This window comes from Trichechus manatus, unplaced genomic scaffold (genome assembly GCF_000243295.1).
Source record: "Trichechus manatus latirostris isolate Lorelei unplaced genomic scaffold, TriManLat1.0 scaffold00238, whole genome shotgun sequence".
Taxonomy (NCBI): Eukaryota; Metazoa; Chordata; class Mammalia; order Sirenia; family Trichechidae; genus Trichechus; species Trichechus manatus.
In genome coordinates this window covers 2,495,246-2,518,087 of record NW_004444174.1, presented here as the reverse complement: position 1 = coordinate 2,518,087, position 22,842 = coordinate 2,495,246, and the positions used below count along the sequence as shown (strand labels likewise).

The 22,842-nt window shown below is 36.4% G+C and overlaps 1 protein-coding gene across 1 annotated transcript in view; it reads left to right on the top strand.

The window, feature by feature from the left end:
• The window catches only part of LRRIQ1 (leucine rich repeats and IQ motif containing 1), a 235,094-nt gene that overhangs the window by 104,555 nt on the left and 107,697 nt on the right, over positions 1-22,842 (top strand). Inside the window, exon 17 of the mRNA XM_004389266.2 lies at positions 864-983. Coding sequence (XP_004389323.2) covers positions 864-983 — 120 coding nt within the window. The remainder of the gene's footprint in view (positions 1-863; positions 984-22,842) is intronic.

Genomic DNA, 22,842 nt, shown 5'->3' with positions numbered 1-22,842 from the left:
GTTAACCAATGTTATAAAACAACATGTGTACTTCTGTTTCATGAGAAACTATTTGTTCTGTAAGCCTTCACCTGAAGTACAATAAAAAAAATAAATTAATTAAAATAAATAAATAAATAAGCAAACACGTATACATATATGCTTAAATATTTATATGTAAGTTCATATAAAATATAAGTTTTTATATATTTTTATGCCATCCTTAATAGATAAATGGTAGCATGCAATACACACTTATTTCAACCTTGTTTTATATACTTAAAGATATATCCTGGAGATCACACTTTAGTAGTATATAAAGGTATTCAATTATACTTACAGTTATAATTAGGAAGACTTCCCCACTCCAAGATTGTTGAGGAATCTGAAACTTTTCAATTCTATTGTTCTGTGCTTAGTTTATTTTAAAATAAAATTTGTTAATTACTATGGTCCAGGATACTACCACTAATATTGCTATTTATAAATATTAAAGTTTTCCTAAATGTGCTTTAGTTTATTTTTGCACAAATAATCATTTAAAAATTAGAAAAATTGGTTTTCCTTTGTATCTCTTTCTTAGCTTTGAATGGGTCCTGGAGGAACTGTGAGATAATTAATTGGTTGACCTGCTTGTGCAGTTGAGGGAGTTTTAAAGATTCTTTTCTGCCAAGAGGAAAGTCTCCTGAGATTCAGAACTTTAGACACTTGCAGTCATTTAATTCATCTTGCAGTTTTAAGTGTCACATAAAGTTCAAATAACAGATTATGGAGCCATTAAACTAAGGTCTAAGATGTTTTATCTTCCTAATGGGATAACACAGAGAATCTGGTTTGGGGTTTGATCTATAACCTTGTATAACATGCTTTAAATTTTTGTTTAGGCAGTTTGGAAGGGCTTTCTTTTGCGAAAAAAACTGACAACAGCTCTAGAAGCTATTAAGAATGAAGAATCTGAAGAAGAGTATGAAGAAATAGATTTAGAGGATTTTTCATTTGATGAAGTAAGTGCCAAATACAACATATAAAAATTGGTCTTCAAATATTGTTAGTATAATATTTTGGATCTAACCCAGTTTCTAAGGTATTTGTCCTACTAATATTTTGTTACACGTGTTTTCAAATAACACTTAAGAAAGTATGGTACTAATTTCTTAACACTTTCATTTGCCCTACAAGCATGTATAGCGTATAAAGGTGGTCACGGAATATTTACAAGAGTTCCCGTGTACTCTTTGCCTAGATTCTCCAGAGATTAATATTTTACATAACCACAGCCCAATTACCAAAATTAGGAAATTAACATTTATACAATACTATGATCTAATCAACCTTATTCAAATTTTACCAATTGTTCTAATAATGTCCTATTTTTGGTCTGAGATCCAATCCCGGATCACATGTTGCATCCACTTGTCATTTTTCCTTAGTGTCCTTTAACCTGGAACAGTTCCTCAGTTTTTCTTTGTGTTTCAAGAGCTGGATGCTTTTAAAGAGTACTGACCAATTATTTTTGTAGAATATCCCTTACTTTGTGTTTGTTGATATTTCCTCCTGATTAAGCTCAGGTTATACATTTTGGACAAGAATACAACAGAGATGATGGTATAGTCTCCTCAGTGCATCATAACGAGGAGGTGTTGGAACCTTAAAGGGCATAAAATTAGCCTAAGCTGCATTTGTATTAGCTACCAAACTATAAATGCACTGCCTTAAACCCTTTTTGCAAGGGGGTAGAATATAAATTAATATAACTGTAAAACACATGTGATATGAAACAGATTTTCTAAAAATGCTATAATTATATAATTAAAGAAATAATTCTTTTTTATGTTCATTTCTATGTCAGACTGATATGAAACACACAGATATACTGTCAGTATTTCTGCATCTACCAACTTGCCATCATTTTTCCAAAGTCCTATTTATCCCTCTTAAACTTGATCATTGTATTCATGGTATCCTTCAGATCAGATATGTTAATGTGATCAAATTAATTTTTTATAGCACTTAGCCTAGGCACATGAGAGATAAACAAGGAAGTGATCGTGAGAGAAAAATCCTATGAAGATTCAGTGGTTCTCTACAACAATGAAGTTTTTTAGGATTCTAATGAAGTGGGGCATGCTGGGATGCCCCCTTTAAGTTAAAGGATAAATTGGAGTTTCTTGCACTTTTCACAATTAAGAAGGATAACGAGGTAGGCTTATTTGGGGTCTAGCGGTAGCATAGTTCATACTCAATGTACTGCTCTAGCTTTAAGTAGGGCCCAGAGCAAAGGAGATCTCTACAGCAGGTCCAGGCTGTGGTGGCAAAAATAGCACCTACTGTAGGGAATTCTGGAGCCCTGGTGGTGCAGCGGTTAAGAGCTCAGGTGTTAACCAAAAGGTTGGCAGTTTTGAATCCACCAGCCTCTCCTTGGAAACCCTATGGGACAGTTCTGCTGTGTTCTCTAGGGTCACTATGAGTTGGAATGGACTCAATGGCAACATGTTTGGTTTGGGTTTTTTTTTGCTAGCAGATTTTGTTACTAAATCATAAAAAATATATGCTTTTATCGTATCAAAATCAGCTTCCAGGTCCTATGACTAGATGCCTTCTCACAGTAGTTGGTGTGATACTTTATTTATTTCTGATGGTTTTAATGTATTGCCTAGAAAATTAATATATGAAAAGTATTATCATATACCCCAACTCCAAGAGTTAAATGTGATCTTATAGTTGGTTGCATGTGTACATATGTGAAATAAAAATGAGAATTTTGACTTTCAAAAAATATAGTGATTTTCAAAATTCCATCAGGAGAATTAAAATCTATTTGACATATTTTCTCCATTTTTTTTTCTGTCCAATGTAGTTGGCTGAGGGTTTTTATATTTTATACCGAATTATGAATTGTGTTTGTAATTCAATACTGAATTATGAATGATAGCCATTACTCTTTAATTTCTTTTCAGAATTTAAGGTGTATATTGCATTAATGAGACTATAATGATGAAACTAGTGTAATAAGAAAACACTATTTTCCAAACCTGAATTGTTTTCCTAAATATAGTCATGACCTTGATTAAAAACAAGCTTTAAAAAATTCAATATTATTCTGTTAGTATAGGAAAATGCTTTTTGAAACCTGCTGCTGATTAGCAAGTTTCTGAAAAATGTCAGGATTGATATTCTTTAGTTGATGTGTGAATAATACAATCACAAAATTTACGAATACTTCACACCTCTAATACAGAAAGGAATTGAGCTGTTCATTTCTTGAAATTTCCCTACTAAATCAGTTATTTATTCTTAGGGCAGTAATACGTTTTATTTCTATAAAAAAAAAAAAAACTAAAAACTAGCTGACTTGAAAACAATTTAATTGCTTTAAAAATACACTTATATCTTACATGCAAAATTTTTCTAGTTTACTTACTTGTAAGTTTTTTCTTGTTGTCTTTCAAAATTCAATTTGATTTACCTGATTTTTGAAGAAGTAAGTTAATTAAAGCCTGTCTTCCTCACTCTCTAGTATTTACCCTTCCTTACCACACAAGTACAGTAAGTCAGCAATGTCTGTTGGTCCTATCACAAATTACAACTGTGTCTCCTTCCTTCAATTTTTATGGAGAATTTGTTCACAGTGAACGGAAATATGGAAAATACTATGATTATAATGACTTGTATTAATGAGTGGCCAATTTCTGTTTGTTTGTTTGTTAGTTTTTTATTTCTTGTCTGATTGTTGTTAGCACCCTATGCAAAACAAAACAAAACACTGCCAATTCCATGCCATTCTCACAATCCTTGCTGTATTTGAGCCTGTTGTTTCAGCCATTCTGTCAGTCAATCTTGTTGAGGGTCTTGCTCTTTTTTGCTGACCTTCTACTCTACCAAGCATGATGTGCTTCTCTAGGGACTGGTCCCTCCTGATAACATGTCTAAAATACGTGAGATGGAGTCTTGCCATCCTCCCTTCTAAGAAGCATTCTGCTTGTACTTCCAAGACAGATTTGTTTGTTCTTCTGGCAGTCCATGGTATATTCATTATTCTTCACCAACACTATAATTCAAAGGTGTCAATTCTTCTTTGGTCTTCCTTACTCATCCTCCAGCTTTCGCATGCATATGAAGCTATTGAAAATACCATGGCTTAGGTCAGGCACACCTTAACCCTCAAAGTAACTTCTTTGCTTTTCAACAATTTAAAGAGGTCTTTTGCAGCAGATTTGCCAATGCAGTACGTCATTTGATTCTTGACTGCTTCTCCTATGGGCAGTGATTCTGGATCCAAGTAAAATGAAGTCCTTGACAACTTCAGTCTTTTCTCCATTTATTATGATGTTGCTTATTGGTACTGTTGTGAGGATTTTTGTTTTCTTTATGTTGAGGGGTAATTCATAGTGAAGGCTGTGGTCTTTGATCTTCATCAGTAAGTGCTTCATGTCCTCTTGACTTTCAGCAAGCAAAGTTGTGTCATCTGCATATCGCAGGTTGTTAATGAGTCTTCCTTCAATCCTGCTGCCACGGTCTTCTTCATATAAGTTCAGCTTCTCGGATTATGTACTCATCATACAGATTGAATAAGTATGGTGAAAGGATACAGCCCTGACACACACCTTTCCTGATTTTAAACCATGCAGTATCCCCTTGTTCTGTTCAAACACGTGCCTGTTGGTCTATATACAGATTCCTCATGAACACAATTAGGTGTTCAGGAATTCCCATTCTTCATAATGTTATCCATAATTTGTTATGATCCACACAATTGAATGCCTTTGTATAGTCAATAAAACACAGGTAAACATCTTTCTGGTATTCTCTGCTTTCAATCAAGATCCATCTGACATCAGCAATGATATCCCTCCTGCCACATCCCCTTCTGAATCTGACTTGAATTCCTGACAGTCCTGTCAATGTACTGCTGCAACTGTTTTTGAATTATCTTCAGCTTATTTTTACTTGCATGTGACACTAATGATATTGTTTGATAATTTACTCGTTCTATTGAATCATCTTTCTTTGGAATGGGCACAAATGTGGATCTCTTCCTGTCAGTTGGCCATGTAGGTATCTTCCAAATTTCTTGGCATAGACAAGCGAGCATTCCCAGCATTGCATCCATTTGTTGAAACATCTCAACTGGTATTCCATCGATTCTTAGAGCCTTGTTTTTCGCCAATACCTTCAGTCCAGCTTGGACTTCTTCCTTCAGTACCATCGGTTCTTAATCATATGCTGCCTCCTGAAATGGTTGAACATCAACTATTTCTTTTTGATACAGTGACTCTCTTTATTCCTTCCATCTTCTTTTGCTGCTTTCTACGTTGTTCAAAATTTTGCCCATAGAAAGCTTCATGATTGCAACTGGAGGCTTGAATTTTCTCTTCAGTTCTTTCAGCTTGAGAAATGCTGAGCATGTTCTTCTCTTTTGGTTTTCTAACTCCAGGTCTTTACACATTTCATTATAATACTTTGTCTTCTCAAGCTGCCCTTTGAAATGTTCTGTTCAGCTCTTTTACTTCATCATTTCTTCCTTTCACTTTAGCTACTCTACATTTAAGAGTCAGTTTCAAACCCTGTGACATCAATTTTGGTCTTTTCTTTATTTCCTGTCTTTTTAATGACCTTTTTCTTTCTTCATAAATGATGTCCTTGATGTTATCCCACAACTTGTCTGGTCTTCGGTCAGTACTCTTCAATGCGTCAATTCTATTTTTGAAATAGTCTCTAAATTCAGGGGGGATATACTCAAGGTCGAACTTTGGCTCTTGTGGACTTGTTTTAATTTTCTTCAGCTTCAAATTGAACTTGCATGTGAGCAACTGAAGGTCTGTTCTGCTGTTAGCCCATTGTCTTGTTCCTTCTTTTGTTTTTTGTTTTTTTAATGCTTTAAGTGAAAGTTTACAGTTCAAGTGAGTTTCTCATAAAAAATATATATACACACATTGTTATGTGACCCTAGTTGCTCTTCCTATACTGTGACAGCACACTCCTCCTTTCCACCCCGGATTTCCCGTGTCCATTCAACCAGCTTCTGTCACTTTCTGCTTTCTCTTCTCGCCTCCGGACAGAAGCTGCCCGTTTAGTCTCTTCCGGGATCCCTCCAGTCTCAGTCAGACCATTAAGTCTGGTCTTTTTACTAGAATTTTTAGTTCTGCACCCCACTTTTCTCCTGCTCTATCAGGGACTCTCTGGTGTGTTCCCTGTCAGGGCAGTCATTGGTGGTAACCAGGCACTATTTAGTTCTTCTAGTCTCAGGCTAAAGGAGTCTCTGTTTTATGTGGCACTTTCTGTCTCTTGGGCTAATATTTTGCTTGTGTCTTTGGTGTTCTTCATTCTCTTTTGCTCCAGGTGGGTTGGGACCAATTGATGCATCTTAGATGGCTGCTCGATAGTTTTTAAGACCCAGCTGCCACTCACCGAAGTGGGATGCAGAACGTTTTCTTAATAAACTTTGTTATACCAGTTGACCTAGATGTCCTCTGAAACCATGGTACCCAGACTCCTGCCCCTGCTACACTATCCCTCGAAGTGTTTGGTTTGTATTCAGGAAACTTCTTAGCTTTGGTTGTGCTGACTTCGTCTGTAGTGTGTGCTGTCCTTGCTTTCACCTAAGATAATTCTTGTCTACTATCTAGTTAGTGGATAACCCTCTCCCGCCCTCCCGACCCTTGTAACCATCAAAGAATTTTTTCTTCTGTGTTTAAAACTTTTCTTGAGTTCTTATAATAGTGGTCTCATACAGTCACATGTCCTTTTGTGACAGATTAATTTCATTCAGCATAATGCCTTCCAAATTCATCCATGTTTTGAGATGTTTCATGGACTCATCATTGTTCTTTATTATTGCGTAGTATTCCATTGCGTGAATATACCATAATTTATTTATCCGTTCATCCGTTGATAGGTACCTAAGTTGTTTCCATCTTTTTGCTATTGTGAACAGTGCTGCAACAAACATGGGTGTGCATGTATCTATTCATATGATGGCTCTTATTTCTCTAGGATATATTCCAAGGAGTCGAATTTCTGGATTGTATGGTACTACTTCTATTTCTAGCTTTTTAAGGAAGCATCAAATTGATTTCCAAAGGGGTTGTATCATTTTACATTCCCACCAACAGTGTATAAGTGTTCCAGTCTCTCCACAACCTCTCCAACATTTATTATTTTATGTTTTCTGGATTAATGCTAGCCTTGTTGTGTTGAGATGGTATCTCATCGTAGTTTTGATTTGCATTTCTTTAATGACTAATGATCGTGAGCATTTCTTCATGTGTCTGTTAGCTGCCTGAATGTCTTCTTTGGCAAAGTGCATGTTCATATCCTTTGCCCATTTTTTAATTGGTTTATTTGTCTTTTTGTTGTTGAGGTTTTGCAGTATCTTGTAGATTTTAGAGATTAGACCCTGATCGAATTTGTCATAGCCAAAAAATTTTTCCCAGTTTGTAGGTTGTCTTTTTACTCTTTTGGTGAAGTCTTTTGATGAGCATAAGTGTTTGATTTTTAGGAGCTCCTAGTTATCTAGTTTCTTTTCTGGTGTTTGTGCATTGTTAGTAATGTTTTGTATTCTGTTTATGCCATGTATTAGGGTTCCAAGAGTTGTCCCTATTTTTCCTTCCATGATCTTTATCTTTTTCAATTTTATATTTAGGTCTTTGATCCATTTTGAGTTAATTTTTGTGCATGGTATGAGGTATGGGTCTTGTTTCAGTTTTTTGCAGATAGGTATCCAATTATGCCAGCACCATTTATTAAAGAGACTGTCTTTTCCCCATTTAATGGACTTTGGACCTTTGTCAAATATCAGCTGCTCACAGGTGGATGAATTTATGTCTGGATTCTCAATTCTGTTCCATTGGTCTATGTATCTGTTGTTGTACCAGCACCAGGCTATTTTGACTACCATGGCGGTTTAATAGGTTCTAAAATCAAGTAGTGTGAGGCCTCCCACTTTGTTCTTCTTCTTCAGTAATACTTTACTTATCTGGGGCCTCTTCCCTTTCCATATGAATTTGGTGTTTTTTTTTTTCTCTATCTCTTTAATAAATGCCTGTGGAATTTGGATTGGGATTGCATTGTATCTGTAGATCGCTTTAGGTAGAATTGATATTTTCACAATATTATGTCTTCCTATCCATGAGCAAGGTATGTTTTTACACTTATGTAGGTCTCTTTTGGTTTCTTGTAGTGTCTTGTAGTTTTCTTCGTGTAGGTCTTTTACGTCTCTGGTTAGTTTTATTCCTAAGTATTTTATCTTCTTGGGGTCTATTGTAAATGGTATTGATTTGGTAATTTCCTCTTGGAAGTTCGCTTTGTTGGTGTACAGGAATCCAACTGATTTTTGTATATTCATCTTGTATCCTGATACTTTGCTGAAATCTTCTATTAGTTCCAATAGTTTTCTTGTGGATTCTTTGGGGTTTTCTGTGTATAAAATCATATCATCTGCAAATAGAGATATTTTTACTTCTTTGCTACCAATTTGGATGCCCTTTATTTCTTTTTCTAGCCTGATTGCTGTGGCTAGGACCTCCAGCACAATGTTACATAAGAATGGTCTGGCTCCCGTTCTCAAGGGGAATGCTTTCAGACTCTTCATTTAGGATCATGTTGGCCATCGGCTTTATATAAATGCCCTTTATTATGTTGAGGAATTTCCCTTCTATTTCTATTTTGCTGAGAGTTTTTTTATCATGAATGGGTGTTGGACTTTGTCAAATGCCTTTTCTGCATAAATTGATAAGATCATGTGGTTCTTGTCTTTTGTTTTATTTATGTTATGGATTGCATTGATTGTTTTTCTATATCGAACCATCCCTGCATACCTGGTGTGAATCCCACCTGATCATAGTGAATTGTTTATTTGATAAGTTGTTGAAGTCTATTGACTAGAATTTTGTTGAGGATATTTGCATCAATGTTGCTGAGGGATATTGGTCTGTAATTTTCTTTTTTTGTGGTGTCTTTACCTGGTTTTGGTATCAGGGTTATGCTGGCTTCATAGAAGGAGTTTGGGAGTATTCCATCCTTTTCTATGCTCTGAAATACCTTTAGTAGTAGTGGTAAGTTTGGTGAAACTGTCCAGGCCAGGGCTTTTTTTGTTGGGAGTTTTTAAATTAGCTTTTCAATCTCTTCTTTTGTTATAGGTTTATTTAGTTTTTCTACCTCGTTTGTGTTAGTTTAGGTAGGTAATATGTTTCTAGAAATTTGTCCATGTCCTCTAGGTTTTCAGTTTGTTATAGTACAATTTTTATAGTATTTGGTTATGATTCTTTTAATATCAGTTGGGTCTGTTGTGATATCACCCCTCTCATTTCTTATTCAGGTTATTTGTTTCCACTCCTGTTTTTCTTTTTTCAGTTTGACCAATGGTTTATCAATTTTGTTGATCTTTTTGAAGAACCAGCTTTTGGTCTTGTTAACTCTTTCAATTGTTTTTCTATTTCATTTAATTCTGCTCTAATTTTTATTATTTGCTTTCTTCCTGTGCCCAAAGGCTTCTTTTGCTGCTGTCTTTCTCTTTGTTCATGTTGTAAGGTTAACGTTTTGATTTTGGCCTTTTCTTCTTTATGGATGTGTGCATTTATTGCTATAAATTGACCTCTGAGCACTGCTTTTGCTGTGTCCCACAGGTTATCTGGTAGGATGTGTTTTCATTCTCATTTGATTCTGTGAATTTCTATATTCTGTTCTTAATTTCTTCTATAACCCAGTAGTTTTTGAGTAAGGTTTTCAGTTTCCATATGTTTGATTTTTTTTTCTTGCTTTTTCTGTTTTTGATTTCTACTTTTATGGCTTTATGATCAGAAAAGATGGTTTGTAATATTTTGATGCTTTGGATTCCGTTAAGGCTTGCTTTAATGGCCTAACGTGTGGCCTATTCTGGAGAATGTTCCATGTGCATTAGAAAAGAAAGTATACTTGGCTACTGTTTGGTGGAGTGTTCTGTATTAAGTCTATGAGATCAAGTCGATTGATTGTGGCATTTAGATCTTCCGTGTCATTACTGAGCTTCTTTCTGGATGTTCTGTCCTTCACCGAAAGTGTAGTGTTGAAGTCTTCTACTGTTATTGTGGAGGTGTCTATTTCTTTTTTCAGTGCCGTTAGAGTTTATGTATTTTTGAGCCCTGTCATTGGGTGCATAAATATTTATTATGCTTATGTCCTCCTGATCTATTGATCCTATAATCATTATATAGTGTCCTTCCTTATCCTTTGTGGTGGATTTTACTTTAAAGTCTATTTTGTCAAAGATTAACGTTGCCACTCCTGCTCTTTTTTGAATGTTGTTTGCTTGATATATTTTTTCAATCCTATAAGTTTTAGTTTGTTTGTGTCTTTAAGTCTAAGGTGTGTCTCTTGTAGGCAGCATATAGACATGTCATGTTTTTTATCCATTCTGCCACTCTGTCTCTTTATTAGTGCATTTAGTCCATTTACATTCAGTGTAATTATTGATAGATATGAGTTTAGTGCTGTCATTTTGATTTTTTTGTGTGTGTATGTTGTTCACAGTTTCTTTGTTCCACTTAATTTTATGTGGTGAATCATTTTTCTTTGTGTATTTTCTTTTCATCCTTTTCAGTGTTGTTGATTTTGTATTTGCTGAGTCTCTATGTTTTTATTGTTTTTTTTTTTTTTTATTTTAATGTATAGGATTATTATTTTCCTTTGTGGTTACCTTAATATTTACCCCTATTTTTCTAAATTTGAACCAATCTTTTATTTCTTTATATCGCCTTAACTTCCTCTCCATATGAAAGAACTATGACTACATTATTTAGTCCCTCTTTTTTGTTTTACTGTTGTCATCTTTTACATATTGACATCTCTGTTTCCCTATTTTCAGTATTTTAGCTTTGATTTATTTTTGTGACTTCGCTATCTGGGTTGATATCTGGTTGTTCTGTCCTGTATTCTAGTCTTGGGTTGTTATCTGATGTCATTGATTTCCTAACTGGAGGACTGTCTTTAGTATTTCTTGTAATTTTGGTTGGGTTTTTGCAAATTTCCTAAATTTCTGTTTCTCTGGAAATGCCCTAACTTTGCCATCATATTTGAGAGACAGTTTTGCTGGATTTATATAATTCTTCTCTGGCAATTTTTTTTCCTTCAAGGCTATATATATGTCATCCCATTGCCTTCTTGCCTGCATGATTTCTGCTGAATTGTCCGAGCTTAGTCTTATTGACTGTGCTTTCTAGATGACTTTTCGTTTATCCCTAGCTGTTCTTAAAATTCTGTCTTTATTTTTGGTTTTGGCAAGTTTGATTACAATTCGTCTTGGTGACTTTCTTTTGGGATCTACCTTGTATGGGTTTCAGTGTGCTTCTTGGATAGCTATCGTCTCATCTTTCATAATATCAGGGAAGTTTTCTGCCATCAAATCTTTAACAATTCTTTCTGTATTTTCTGTTATCCCCCCCCACCCCGTTCTGGTACTCCAGTCGCTCATAGGTTATTCCTTTTGATAGAGTCCCACATAATTCTTAAGGTTTCTCCATTTTTTAAAATTCTTTTATCTGATTTTTCCTCAGATAAGTTGGTGCCAAGTACTTTCTCTTCAGTCTCATTAATTCTGACTTCCATTGCCTCAATTCTGCTCCTATGACTTTCTACTGAGTTGTCTAATTCTGAAATTTTGTTGTTAATCTTTTGGATTTCTGTTTGCTCTCTCTCTAGGGTTTCTTGCAGCCTGTTAAATTTGTCATTATGCTCTTGTATAACCTTAAATTTCTCTATTACTTTGTATTTTCCTTGGCTTCTTCTGCGTTTTGCCTGACTCCTTCCTGATCGCTTGAAGACCCCTGTATATGAATCTTTTGACTTCTACCTCAGGTAATTCCAAGAAATTCTCTTCCTCCAGAAGATTTCTTGATTCTTTGTTTTGGTCGCTTGCTGAAGCCATCACATTCTGCCTCTTTATGTGATTCAATATTGACAGTTGTCTCCGAGCCATCAATAAGTTATTATATTTATTTATTTTATGTTTGCTTACTGTGTCCTAGCTTCTTTTGTTTTGTTTTGATATGCTCAAATAGTCTCTTCTTGTGAGCTAGTTTGATTATTGTGCCTTTGAAGCTCTCATGTTCTGTCACCAGGAGGTTAGAGCTGTTACTAGGTATGTGAGTCCAGGAGTCCCTTTACTTTTCTTGTATGGATTCAGCCCAGTTGTCCATGTAGTCGGTCACCAAGTGTGTAGTGCAGGCTCTCACCTACAGTCCTAGATGGGAAGGGGTAATTGGAGTAGGCACAGGTATCTGTCGGTAGTATAGGGTCATGTGCTGAGCAAGGCAGGGGGCTGACAGCTGCCCCTGAGTGTCTCGGAGGAAAGCGTATCCCTGTTCCCTAGAGCACATAGGTGGGTGGGTTTTGCAGCTGGACTATGGGCACCCAGTGCTGTTTGCTGTAAGGACTGGGAGGCACCACTTTTTCTTGGACCACTGTCGTGGATGGCTAGGTGGCATGGGTGGAGCCACCAGTCCTCAGGCCCCTGATGTGGGTAGATGAGGACCCTGCTTAATGGGCAGATAGGTGTCAAATGTCACAAACCTGCCAGTCCACCTTATAGCCAATACAGTTGAAATTAGTCTTCAGGTATATACCCTGTTGTACAGTGCTAATGAGGGCCTATACTGTTGAAACGGGCCCACACAGGTCTATGTTTGTTAGTTTGTTCCCTCTCCAAAGCCAGGAGAATGGCTCAGGGCGTGCGACAGGTCCTACTTCCAGCCCAGGGGATGCGGCAATCGCTGAAGCCAGCCCAGACCTGGTGCAGAGGAGGGAGTGGGCAGGTAAATGGGAAACAGGTTCTTCCCAAAGGGTGTGTTTTTTGATCCACACAGTAGGTTAGACACATGTACTTATCTTTTGCCAACCGAGCACCACTTCTCACTGGTTCTGGAGGATTGAGCAGACTCTCCACTGCTTGGCCTCTCCCGATGTGGAAAATGCATCCTAAGTGCTACTACTTGCCTCACCTCGCATGCCAGCCAATCCAACCTGCAGGGTGCCGGTTCCCGCTGGGTCAAGTCTGGCAACTTCTTGCTGCTTCTGAACCATCTCTCCCTCCTCCTGCTGCTCAGTTTGATTCCTCAACTTTGCCTTTGATGTTCAGTGCTCCTAGATTGTCATATATAATCAATTCACTTGTTTTTTTCAGGTCTTTGTTATAAGAGTCACCACAGGAAGTATCTGACTACTCCACCATCTTGGCCCCACTTCCTCCATGGTCTTGTTCTGATTGATGATATTGAGCTTTTCCATCTTCTCTTTTCATAGATATAGTCGATTTGATTCCTGTGTATTCCATCTGGTGAGATCCTTGTGTGTTACCGCCATTTATGTTGTTGAAAAAAAGGTATTTCCAAGAAGAAATCATTGGTCTTGCAAAATCCTATCATGTGATCTCTGGCATGATTTCTATCTCCAAGACCGTATTTTCCAACCTCTGATCCTTCTTCTTTGTTTCCAGCTTTCAAGTTCCAATTACCAGTTATTATCAATGCATCTTAATTGCATGTTTGATCAATTCAGACTGCAGAAGTTGGTAGAAAACTTCTATTTCTTCATCTTTGGCATTAGTGGTTGATAAGTATTTTGAATAATAGTGGTATTAACTGGTCTTCATTTTAGGTGAATGAATATTATCCAATCACTTACAGAATTGTACTTCAGGATAGATCTTGAAATGTTGTTTTTGACATTAAATGTAACACTGTTTCTCTTCAATTTGTCATTCCCAGCATAGTAGACCATATGATTATCTGATCCAAAGTGGCCAATACCAATCCATTTCAGCTCACTAATGCCTAGAATATCGATCTTCAAGCATTCCATTTTATTTCTGATAGCTTCCAATTTTCCTAGATTCATACTTCATACATTCCATGTTCCATTATTAATGGATGTTTACAGCTGTTTCTTCTCATTTTGAGTCATGCCACATGAGCCAATGAAGATCCTGAAAGTTTGACTCCATCTACATCATTAAGGTCGACTCTACTTTGAGGAGGCAGCTCCTCCCCAGTCATATTTTTAATGCCTTCCAATCTGAGAGGTTAATCTTCTGGCACCGTATCATACAGTGTTCCACTGATATTCATAAGGTTTCCACTGGCCAGTTTTTTTTAGAAATAGATCACCAGGTCCTTCTTCCTAGTCTGTCTTAATCTGAAAGCTCCGCTGAAACCTGTCCACCATGGGTGACCCTGCTGGTATTTGAAATACCGGTAACATAGCTTCCAGCATCACAGCAATAGACAAGCCACCACAGTATGACAAACTGTCAGACGAGTGGTGGTCGGTTCTGATAGTACTGACTAAAATAAAATATACAAAGTTTTTTGAATATCCATGATGTTAAGAAACCATGAAGGTTATTACATTTGACTTAGAGTTATTACTTCACCTTATTAACAAGTTACAACGTAATATAACTCATGACATATGTGAAATGAGATGCAGGATATTTGGGAGGAGTTGATAATTGAATAGAAATCATGTGTAGGATATTAGTGTCACCTAAATGACCCGACATCTCTCCACAGTTTAATCCCTTATTTCCAACTGTTCACTAAATATCTTTACTTTGATATCACAGAAAACCTTCATACACAACATATCAAAAATTGCAGCAATATTTCCCTGCCCTGTATTTTATTTCATATTTTACTCTATTTTCAATTATTCTAATTTAGTTCTTCTCTGTTATTTTCCCTTCTTTACTACACAAGCGCAGTCTATCACCAATGTCTAGTGCTCCTATCACAAATTTCAAATATGTCTCCTTCCTTCCATTTTTAGGGCCCCTAATCCAATTCTGACTTCTACAACCATTTTCCTTTCAGTTCTAAAAGACTTCTAACTAGTTTGCGTGTATATTTTTTTTTCTCATTAGTTCAATCCCTTGTGCATGTTTTTATTAATTATTCTGCATTAACTATAACTCTGATCATATCAACGCTCTGCTCAACAACAATTTATGATTCTTTATTACCTACAAAACGAGAACAAACTCTTTATATTGGTATTCAAATATTCCACAATACAATAGCAAACTATTTATACAGCCTTATCCACCACTTTTCCCCATGACTCCCTTGTACTCAAACCAAAACAGGCACCCTTTTACTATACATTTCACTTGCTTTTTACATCCTTTGTTTGCTTCGTTTGTTCTCTTTTCTTCAGCCAATTATATAGATGGTAGAGTAACTCCATAACTAAGCCAGTACATTTACATTTTGATTTAAATAGTATTTTATACATATTCAAATTTATTTAGACATGAAATTCTATCATTTCTTTGTTATATATCAAAAATGTATAAATGAAATAAATTCATTAGAAATTTTTTCAAATAGAAAATCTCATTCTTCTGAAATGTTTACCCAGAGTTATCAATCTTTTGTCCATTCAGCAGAATTTGAGAGATTCACGTTTGCCGTATCCTCACCAATACTTTGTATCTTCAGGTCTTCCCCACCCCTGTCATTCTAGTAGGTTTGTGGTGGTATCTTAATGTTTTAATTCGCATTTCCATCATGCTTAATGATTTTGAGCATCTTTTCATATGCTGATTTGCAATTTAGATACTCACTTTTATGACATACTTGTACAAGTGTTCTGTGCATTTTTCAATTGGATTGTCCATTTTTTTCTTCTTGATTTGTAGAATCAATTTTATATTGTTCCAGATACTATTCTGTTATCCTTTGAAAAGTATGGCTTACCTTTTTACTTTCTTTATCATTTATTTTGATGTTTTTAATTTTACAGTAAAACAGAAGTTTTAATTGTTGTGACTTATATAAGAAATCTTTGCCTACCTCAGGATCATTAAAATATTGTCCAGGATCATTAAGATATTCTAGAAACTTTGTTATCTTAACTTTTAATGTTTAAGTCTATGATACATCTGGAGTTAGTTTTTGCATGTAGTGTGGGGAAAGAATCAAGTTTCTCTTCTATTCTTTTTTTTCTCTACATTTGGCTATCCCAGTGAATCAGGAGTTTTTATCGTAAATACTATTATTTTCACACTAAGTTGCAGTGGAAGCTTTGATGAAATTTAGGTAACTGTACACATGGATTCTCTCATATTTTCTGTTGATCCGCTGTCTATCTTTGCATGACTATTGTAATTACTGTCACTTTATAATAAATCTTAATGTCTAGTCTTATAAGAGCTCCAATTTGGTTATTCCTCTTCAAGACTGAATTTGTTAGTATTGATCCTTTTCATTTTTGTATGAATTTTAGAATCCTGTCAATTTCCATAATAAATGTTAGAATTTTGTCTGGAATTACAGTGAATCTATAAATCAGTTTGAGAGAATGGATATCATTAGAATATTGCATTTTTCAATCCATGAACATAGAATATCATACCATTTATTTAAGCAATGTAAATTGTCTATCCATAATACTATGTAGTTTTCTGCATTTAAGTTTTGTATTTTTTTGGTTATATTTATTCCTAGATATTTTATACTTTCTGATACTATGCTAAATTATTGTCTAGAAATACAGTTTATTTCTGTATAGCGATCTTGTCTTCATCCACTTTGTGAAAATTGCTTATTAATTCTAATACATTATCTGTCAAGTCTTTTGGATATTCTAAATCATGTCATGAAGAATACTGACAGTTGTCTTTCTTTTTTTCAATCATTATGCCTGTTATTTACTTATCTTGGCTTATTGTCCTGACTACTACCTTCAGTACAATAATGGATAGAAGTGATGTTAGCAGACATCCTTTTCTAGTTCTGCTCTCAGGGTGAAAGCTTCAATATTTCATCACTAGGTCAGGTGTTCCCTGTAGATTTATCATAGAAACTCTAGGTCAGGTTAAGAAATTTACCTTTGTTAGCACCTTGTCAAGAGGTTAATATGATGATGATGAAAAAGAAGGTGATTTTTATATATGAGATTTAGCTTTTATCAAATACTCTTTTTATGCTTTTAGCACTGATTAATTTTTCAAATGTTAAACAAATTTTGCATTCCTAGAATAAACCAACTTAGTTATGATTCATTTTCTTTTTTTATATGTCACTGAATATTTTTTGCTAATTTTGTTCAGGATTTTTTGCGTCTAAGAAGAGTTTAGGCCTATACATTTTCTTTCTTGTAATCTTCTCTCTTGAGGTTTTGGACTCAGGTTTATGTTGGCCTCATACATTTTGTTGGGGATTGTTTCCTGTGTTACTGTTTTCTGAAAGAGTTTGTTTTAAATTTGGTGTTATTTGTTTCTTAAAATGTTGTCTCAGAATATATACTCTATTTGGGGAAGAATTCCTTTTACCTCGTTTTTCCCTGAACTTCAGTCCCTTTCTCCACAGTACCATGTGAATGAAGGAATTTCTGCCTAGCTCTTTAACACTGCAGCTGTTTCTATGCTCTTTGAGTCTAGGCATCTTACCTACACATGTAGTACTTGGAGTTGGCAAACACAATGATGGGAAATTGCATGCATGATTTTGAGCTTACATTTTTGTGGTGTTTTCCAATGATCTTGGTGTTTCAGATCCTAACCACGTTGGCATCTCTGAACTTTTCTATCTCTTCATCCTGGAGAAAATGTTGCAAGTAGGCCTCAGATTTCTGCTTGGCTTCTCTTGCCTGTGAATAGAATTGCAAAGTGTTCTGAAAGAAAATGTGAACAGAAATATAGGTTTCATATCAACATGAGACTCTCCTCTCTGGGATCTTGGCTTCTCAGGTTCTGGCTTCTTTGATTGATCTTGCATATCTTCAGTTCATTTTTTTTAATCTGATGTGTATAGATATTCTTGGTAGGATCTTAAGTCTTATGTGAGTTATGCCATCGTGGCCAGAAGTGAAATCTTTAGGAATGAATTTTTCAGTAGTCAATGATTATCTTAGGTGTTCTGGGCAGTATTCTTGGTACAGTGAATAAAAGAGATAAAGTCCCTTGCCTCACAGAGTTTACATTTTGTCTGAGTTGACAGTGAATAAATAAATATATAAATATACAGTATACTGTAAAATATTGAAATTTACTATAAAAATAAAGAAGGTTAAGGGTTAAACCATATCTGTTGGTATAGTATTTGATTGAGTGGCCAGGGAAACCCTTAAAAATACATTTCAGAGGATAAGCCATGGTATAAGATGTTCTGAGCCAACTCTAAAGCAATTATGGAAGGCTTAAAATAGGAGCATCCTTATTTATTAAAGGAACAAAATACAATAGGTAGAGCTGAGTAATAGAGAAGAGCCAGAGAAAGGGGAAGAAACAGAAAAATGGCCAGGAATCCGTCCACATAATGCCTAGGATATAATAACAAGTAATTTGGAATTTATTTCAAATGTGATAGAAAATATTATTGAGTTTTAATCAAGTGAGTTAATTATCTTTTATGTTTTAGATGGATGACTTTGTTTGCAATGCAGAGATTATAGTTTAAAGGAGCTAAGAACTAAAGCTAAATACCAATTAGGATGCTATCGTTACTTTGTTTTTCTTATACCTGTTTTCCCCTTTTTCATTGACATCACTTTATTTTAAGATCATCATACAGCTTTAGATGACATAATCAAATTACCAGAGTGTCCCTGTATTTTTAATTCCTCCCTGAAACTGTCCTATATAGAAGTTCAAGTCCAATCTGAGCAAGATTTTCCTTTTATCATTTATTTAGGTGATGAAAATAGTATCTCTTTGCCTTTTTGATTAAGTCCCGACTCCTCTTCTGGATTTTAAGGCATATCATAATACAGTTATATAACACTCACTCGAACTTAATTTTTCCTTTGTAGCCATAAAGCACTGAGTGCTTAGACTATGACAGATGTGATGCTTGGTGCTAGGGTAGGTACATAGACAAATATAACATGGCCCCAAGCTTAGGAGACAAGAGAAATATATTTGGATGATTATAATAGGATACATTTGCTGTAAGTAAATATAAAATTATCTAGATAAATTAGTCTCCATAATCTGCAACTTTTTTTTTTTTTTTTGGCTGATGTAGTAATAAACACTTATTTTATTCAGTCTACCCATCGTCTACTTCAAAGCCTGGATCAGTCTGCCATAAAATTTTTCCTTAGATTGATTGTCACCTTTCTGAAATTTGATTACATTTAACAAATACTTAACCAACAGGACATTGATAACCAAGAGTTGTTTTGTTTTATTTTTATTAAGTACAGTTTATATGAGAATTAGTTATTAAGTGTCAAAAAGTGTGAAGGATCTGAGATTTTACCCTGCAAGCAAGCTAATAAGTTAGGCTGCCTCACTTTCATGGATACTGGTAGAAGACATGAGATACCTGAGTTAGAGACAAAGGAACGTATTACTTACCACAGCAGGAGATGTGTGTTCACATTGATTCCCCTTAGCCAGCAAGTTCTACAGGAGTGGCCTAGGTGCACGCTGTGCACACAGTGGGGATGCGTCCCATCCAAGTAATCCCAAGGCTAGGAAACCCTATAACTTATAAAGAGCTGTTAGCAAACCTGCCCATCTATGCTTTAGAGGAAGTAATTATTTTTATTATACTGGACAGCAAAGAAGTTTGCCCAGAGGGAAACTGTCCCAGAGGGAACAGTAAAACATTCTGTCATCCCAGTCTGTTAGCTATATGAATGTCCTTGAATGTATAGTCCAGAACAAAAGCTCTCACAAGTCATGTAGAAATGTGAGTGACCCATGGGAAATTATCTTCTAACAATATACACCCCTTGTTTCTACATGGCAAAATCTCCATGAGTATACCACTCCAGTGGCCACTCTGATTAATCTGACAGGGGCTGGGACAAAATCCATTAGATTTGTCTTGTGATACATTTAATTAAGGTTACTACCAACAGAACTCCAAGCAGCAAGATGAGGCCAACCTGCAATATTGACCTCAGTCATACCCACCAGAGTATAGACACAGACGGTTGAATACATCCTGTAAGTCATCAGGTTTACGTTAGAAAGCCAAGTAATTTTCTCCTTAAGTTTCTCTACTGACTGTCCCACTAGCTGAATGTATTAGCAGTCACACAGACTCCACCCTGGCCAGCAAGGAAGATGTTTAGAGCAATTCTACCACCTATAACAATGCTCACCAGTGAGTTGAGGCTGCCCTGATGCCTTCCAGGGCCAAGGTGGTGTTTCTTTTAACACTTGAAGATCTCTTATGTCCATGACACTTTCCAGGTGGTGTTTAGAATGACCAAGAATGGGGATGAGGAAGACATCCAGAGGTGTTTCTTATGGGAGGTACAGGGCTGAGGCCATCCCCTGCTGTCTAAACAGACTTCTGAGTAAGGTTAAGGGGAATGACTATCAAATTATGGTCAGAGCCATTTGGTGAGGAATGGCAGACCCAGAAATCAGTTAAATTTTAAGCGCTTATACTAGGCTGGGAGAGCTGCATAGGAACATTTTCCTTGTGAAGGAAGGATTCAGGGGCAGTTCACTAATGGACTTCCTTCCTCCATACCTTAAGCGATCTAAAGTGTTCCCTCTCTAAATTCTAGGTTGTTGTTCTCCCTCCACCCTCATTAAATCATGGTTGTCCCATTCCAGTAGCTGTAACTGCATCTTTTTTCTAGTTATACCCTATTCACATCTAGACCTTTTGTCTGTAAGGATTGGGTACAAGAGAAACAAAGGAAATTTTACAAAACTTAATCAGGGTTAGGTTTGAATGTTCTAAGCCCCCTTTTGGTCAGGCTGCACCCTGAGGATATGTCAGTTATGCCAGCCTGTGAATTGCTGTTGTTATTGTTAGTTGCCATGGAGTTGATTCCAGTTTGTGGTGACTGCATATGTGCCAAGTAGAACTGCTCCATAGGATTTTCAAGGCTGTGACCTTTTGGAAGCAGATCGCCAGGCATTTCTTCAGAGGTACTTTGGGGTGTGTTCTAACCACAACTTTACAGCTGGTAGTTGAACACTTAACTGTTTGTGCCACTTAGGGACTCATGAGCTGCTGTTACAGGAAGGAAATACACATTATGGCCAGGAGTGATTAGAACAGAATCCTGAGTTGTCGAAATAGGTCTATATAACCCTTCACATCCTTTATCCTAAGCATTACCTAGGAAGTATCTGTGATACTTTCTGGGCACAGCCACATTCAGTGACCACACTGCCTTACCAAGGTGTGTGGACAGATGAGGGAGGTAGAGTCAGACTATCATCTCATTGCTGGGTAGCTTTTTTGATAAAAGGCATGTAATTATCAGACTTCAAAAGGTCTGGAAAACTGAAAATTGATGCAGGGCCACAGTTATGTGACCAAAGTCAGCTGATCGATAATCTAAAAAGTATCAACAGTGATGAGGGATTTAAGGTGTGATGTAGTCAATTTATCAGGAACAAGTAGAGGTAACAATTGTGTAATGGGACCTCCTCCACCACCAGATAAATGAGTACATTTTTCAGATGTCATAAATCTGAAAAGCATTGGAAGCCTTTGAATCAGAAACATAGAGTCAGGGCTTCATCAGTGGCATGATTTCAGTCATTCTCAGGGAATAGACCCTTACAATGGGCATCCATACATGTATCCAAAACACTTCTATAAGCGGCTGCATTTTGTTTCCACTGTTTGAGGTCTCCAAAATGGATGTCTTTAATCTGCTAATCTATAGTTTTCCACGTGGCAAACCAAACCATTAGGACATTGGCAACAGTCCGAGATTCAGTCAGTTTCAGCTTAGCTGAAAATCCTGAAACAGGCCTAGCCTTTTAGGAAAACTTGAGTGAATTGAGGACCCCCCCTGAGCCTGCAGCTTTAGTTCAGGCAGTGTAGAGATGATCAAGTTTACCCTGGATGAATAGCTGCCATTTTTTCATGTAAAGCTGAGATGCTGCTGGGGCCAGGGCAGCTGCATTTTTTGTTGTTTTGTTTTTCCATTTAAAAATGAGGCTTTTGGGTACTTTCCCATCTTATTAGTCTTTGAATCTGAGTTGACCCACCCAAAATAGGAATATCTGGCCAAACAGTCACAAGAGTTTAGTTGCAAACTTATAGCAGTTTTTCAAAAGTAGCGTGACTAGTAGCTGCATCAGGGAGGCCATAAGTCCAAAACCCCAAGGGAGCTTACAGATGGAGACTATCTCTCTCTTCAGAGGTAGAAGCTCCAATCAGCAAAGTGATCAGTCACAGAGACTTGTATTGTATCCAGTACCCATGAGTCCAATAAGGTGCTGGACCTCATCCTTCGTGGAGAAAAACTGAAGAGACAGCAGTTTTTCCTTGGCTACTGGAAGGACAGGAGCCTTGGTGGTGCAGTGGTTAAGCATGTGGCTGCTAACCAGAAGGTTGGTGTTTCAAACCCACCAGCTGCTCCGTGGGAGAAAGATGTGGCAGTTTGCTTCGGTAAAGATTTACAGCCTTGGAAACACTATGGGGCAGTTCTACTCTGTCCTATAGGGTCGCTATGAGTTGGAATCAACTTTACGGTAATGGGTTTAGTTTTTTTTTTTTCTTTTTTTTTTTGGTACTGGAGAGACTGAATATTCTGAATCCTCTACATAGTCCCAAGAAACTTTGCTTGATGAGCCAGGGGTTGGAATTTTGCTTGATTTATCAGCCACTCTGGCTGGCAGAGATGTGATAACTCAATTAGGGCAAATGAGACTAATGCTTTTTTTTTTTAATTGAAATATAATCCACATACCATTTTGATCTGCCAACCAACAGGATGTCATCTATATAGTGAAAACTTTAGATATCAGAAGGTAGAGGCACTAACATTAAATCCTGTTGACGAAATGACAGGGGAGTTGTCCTACTGGAACCTCCCTGCCTACAGAGAATGAGAAAGGGATGAGAAAGTAAATGCAACAACAATAGTACATGAAATTGGCATAAAGCGCCCCACCCCCAAGGC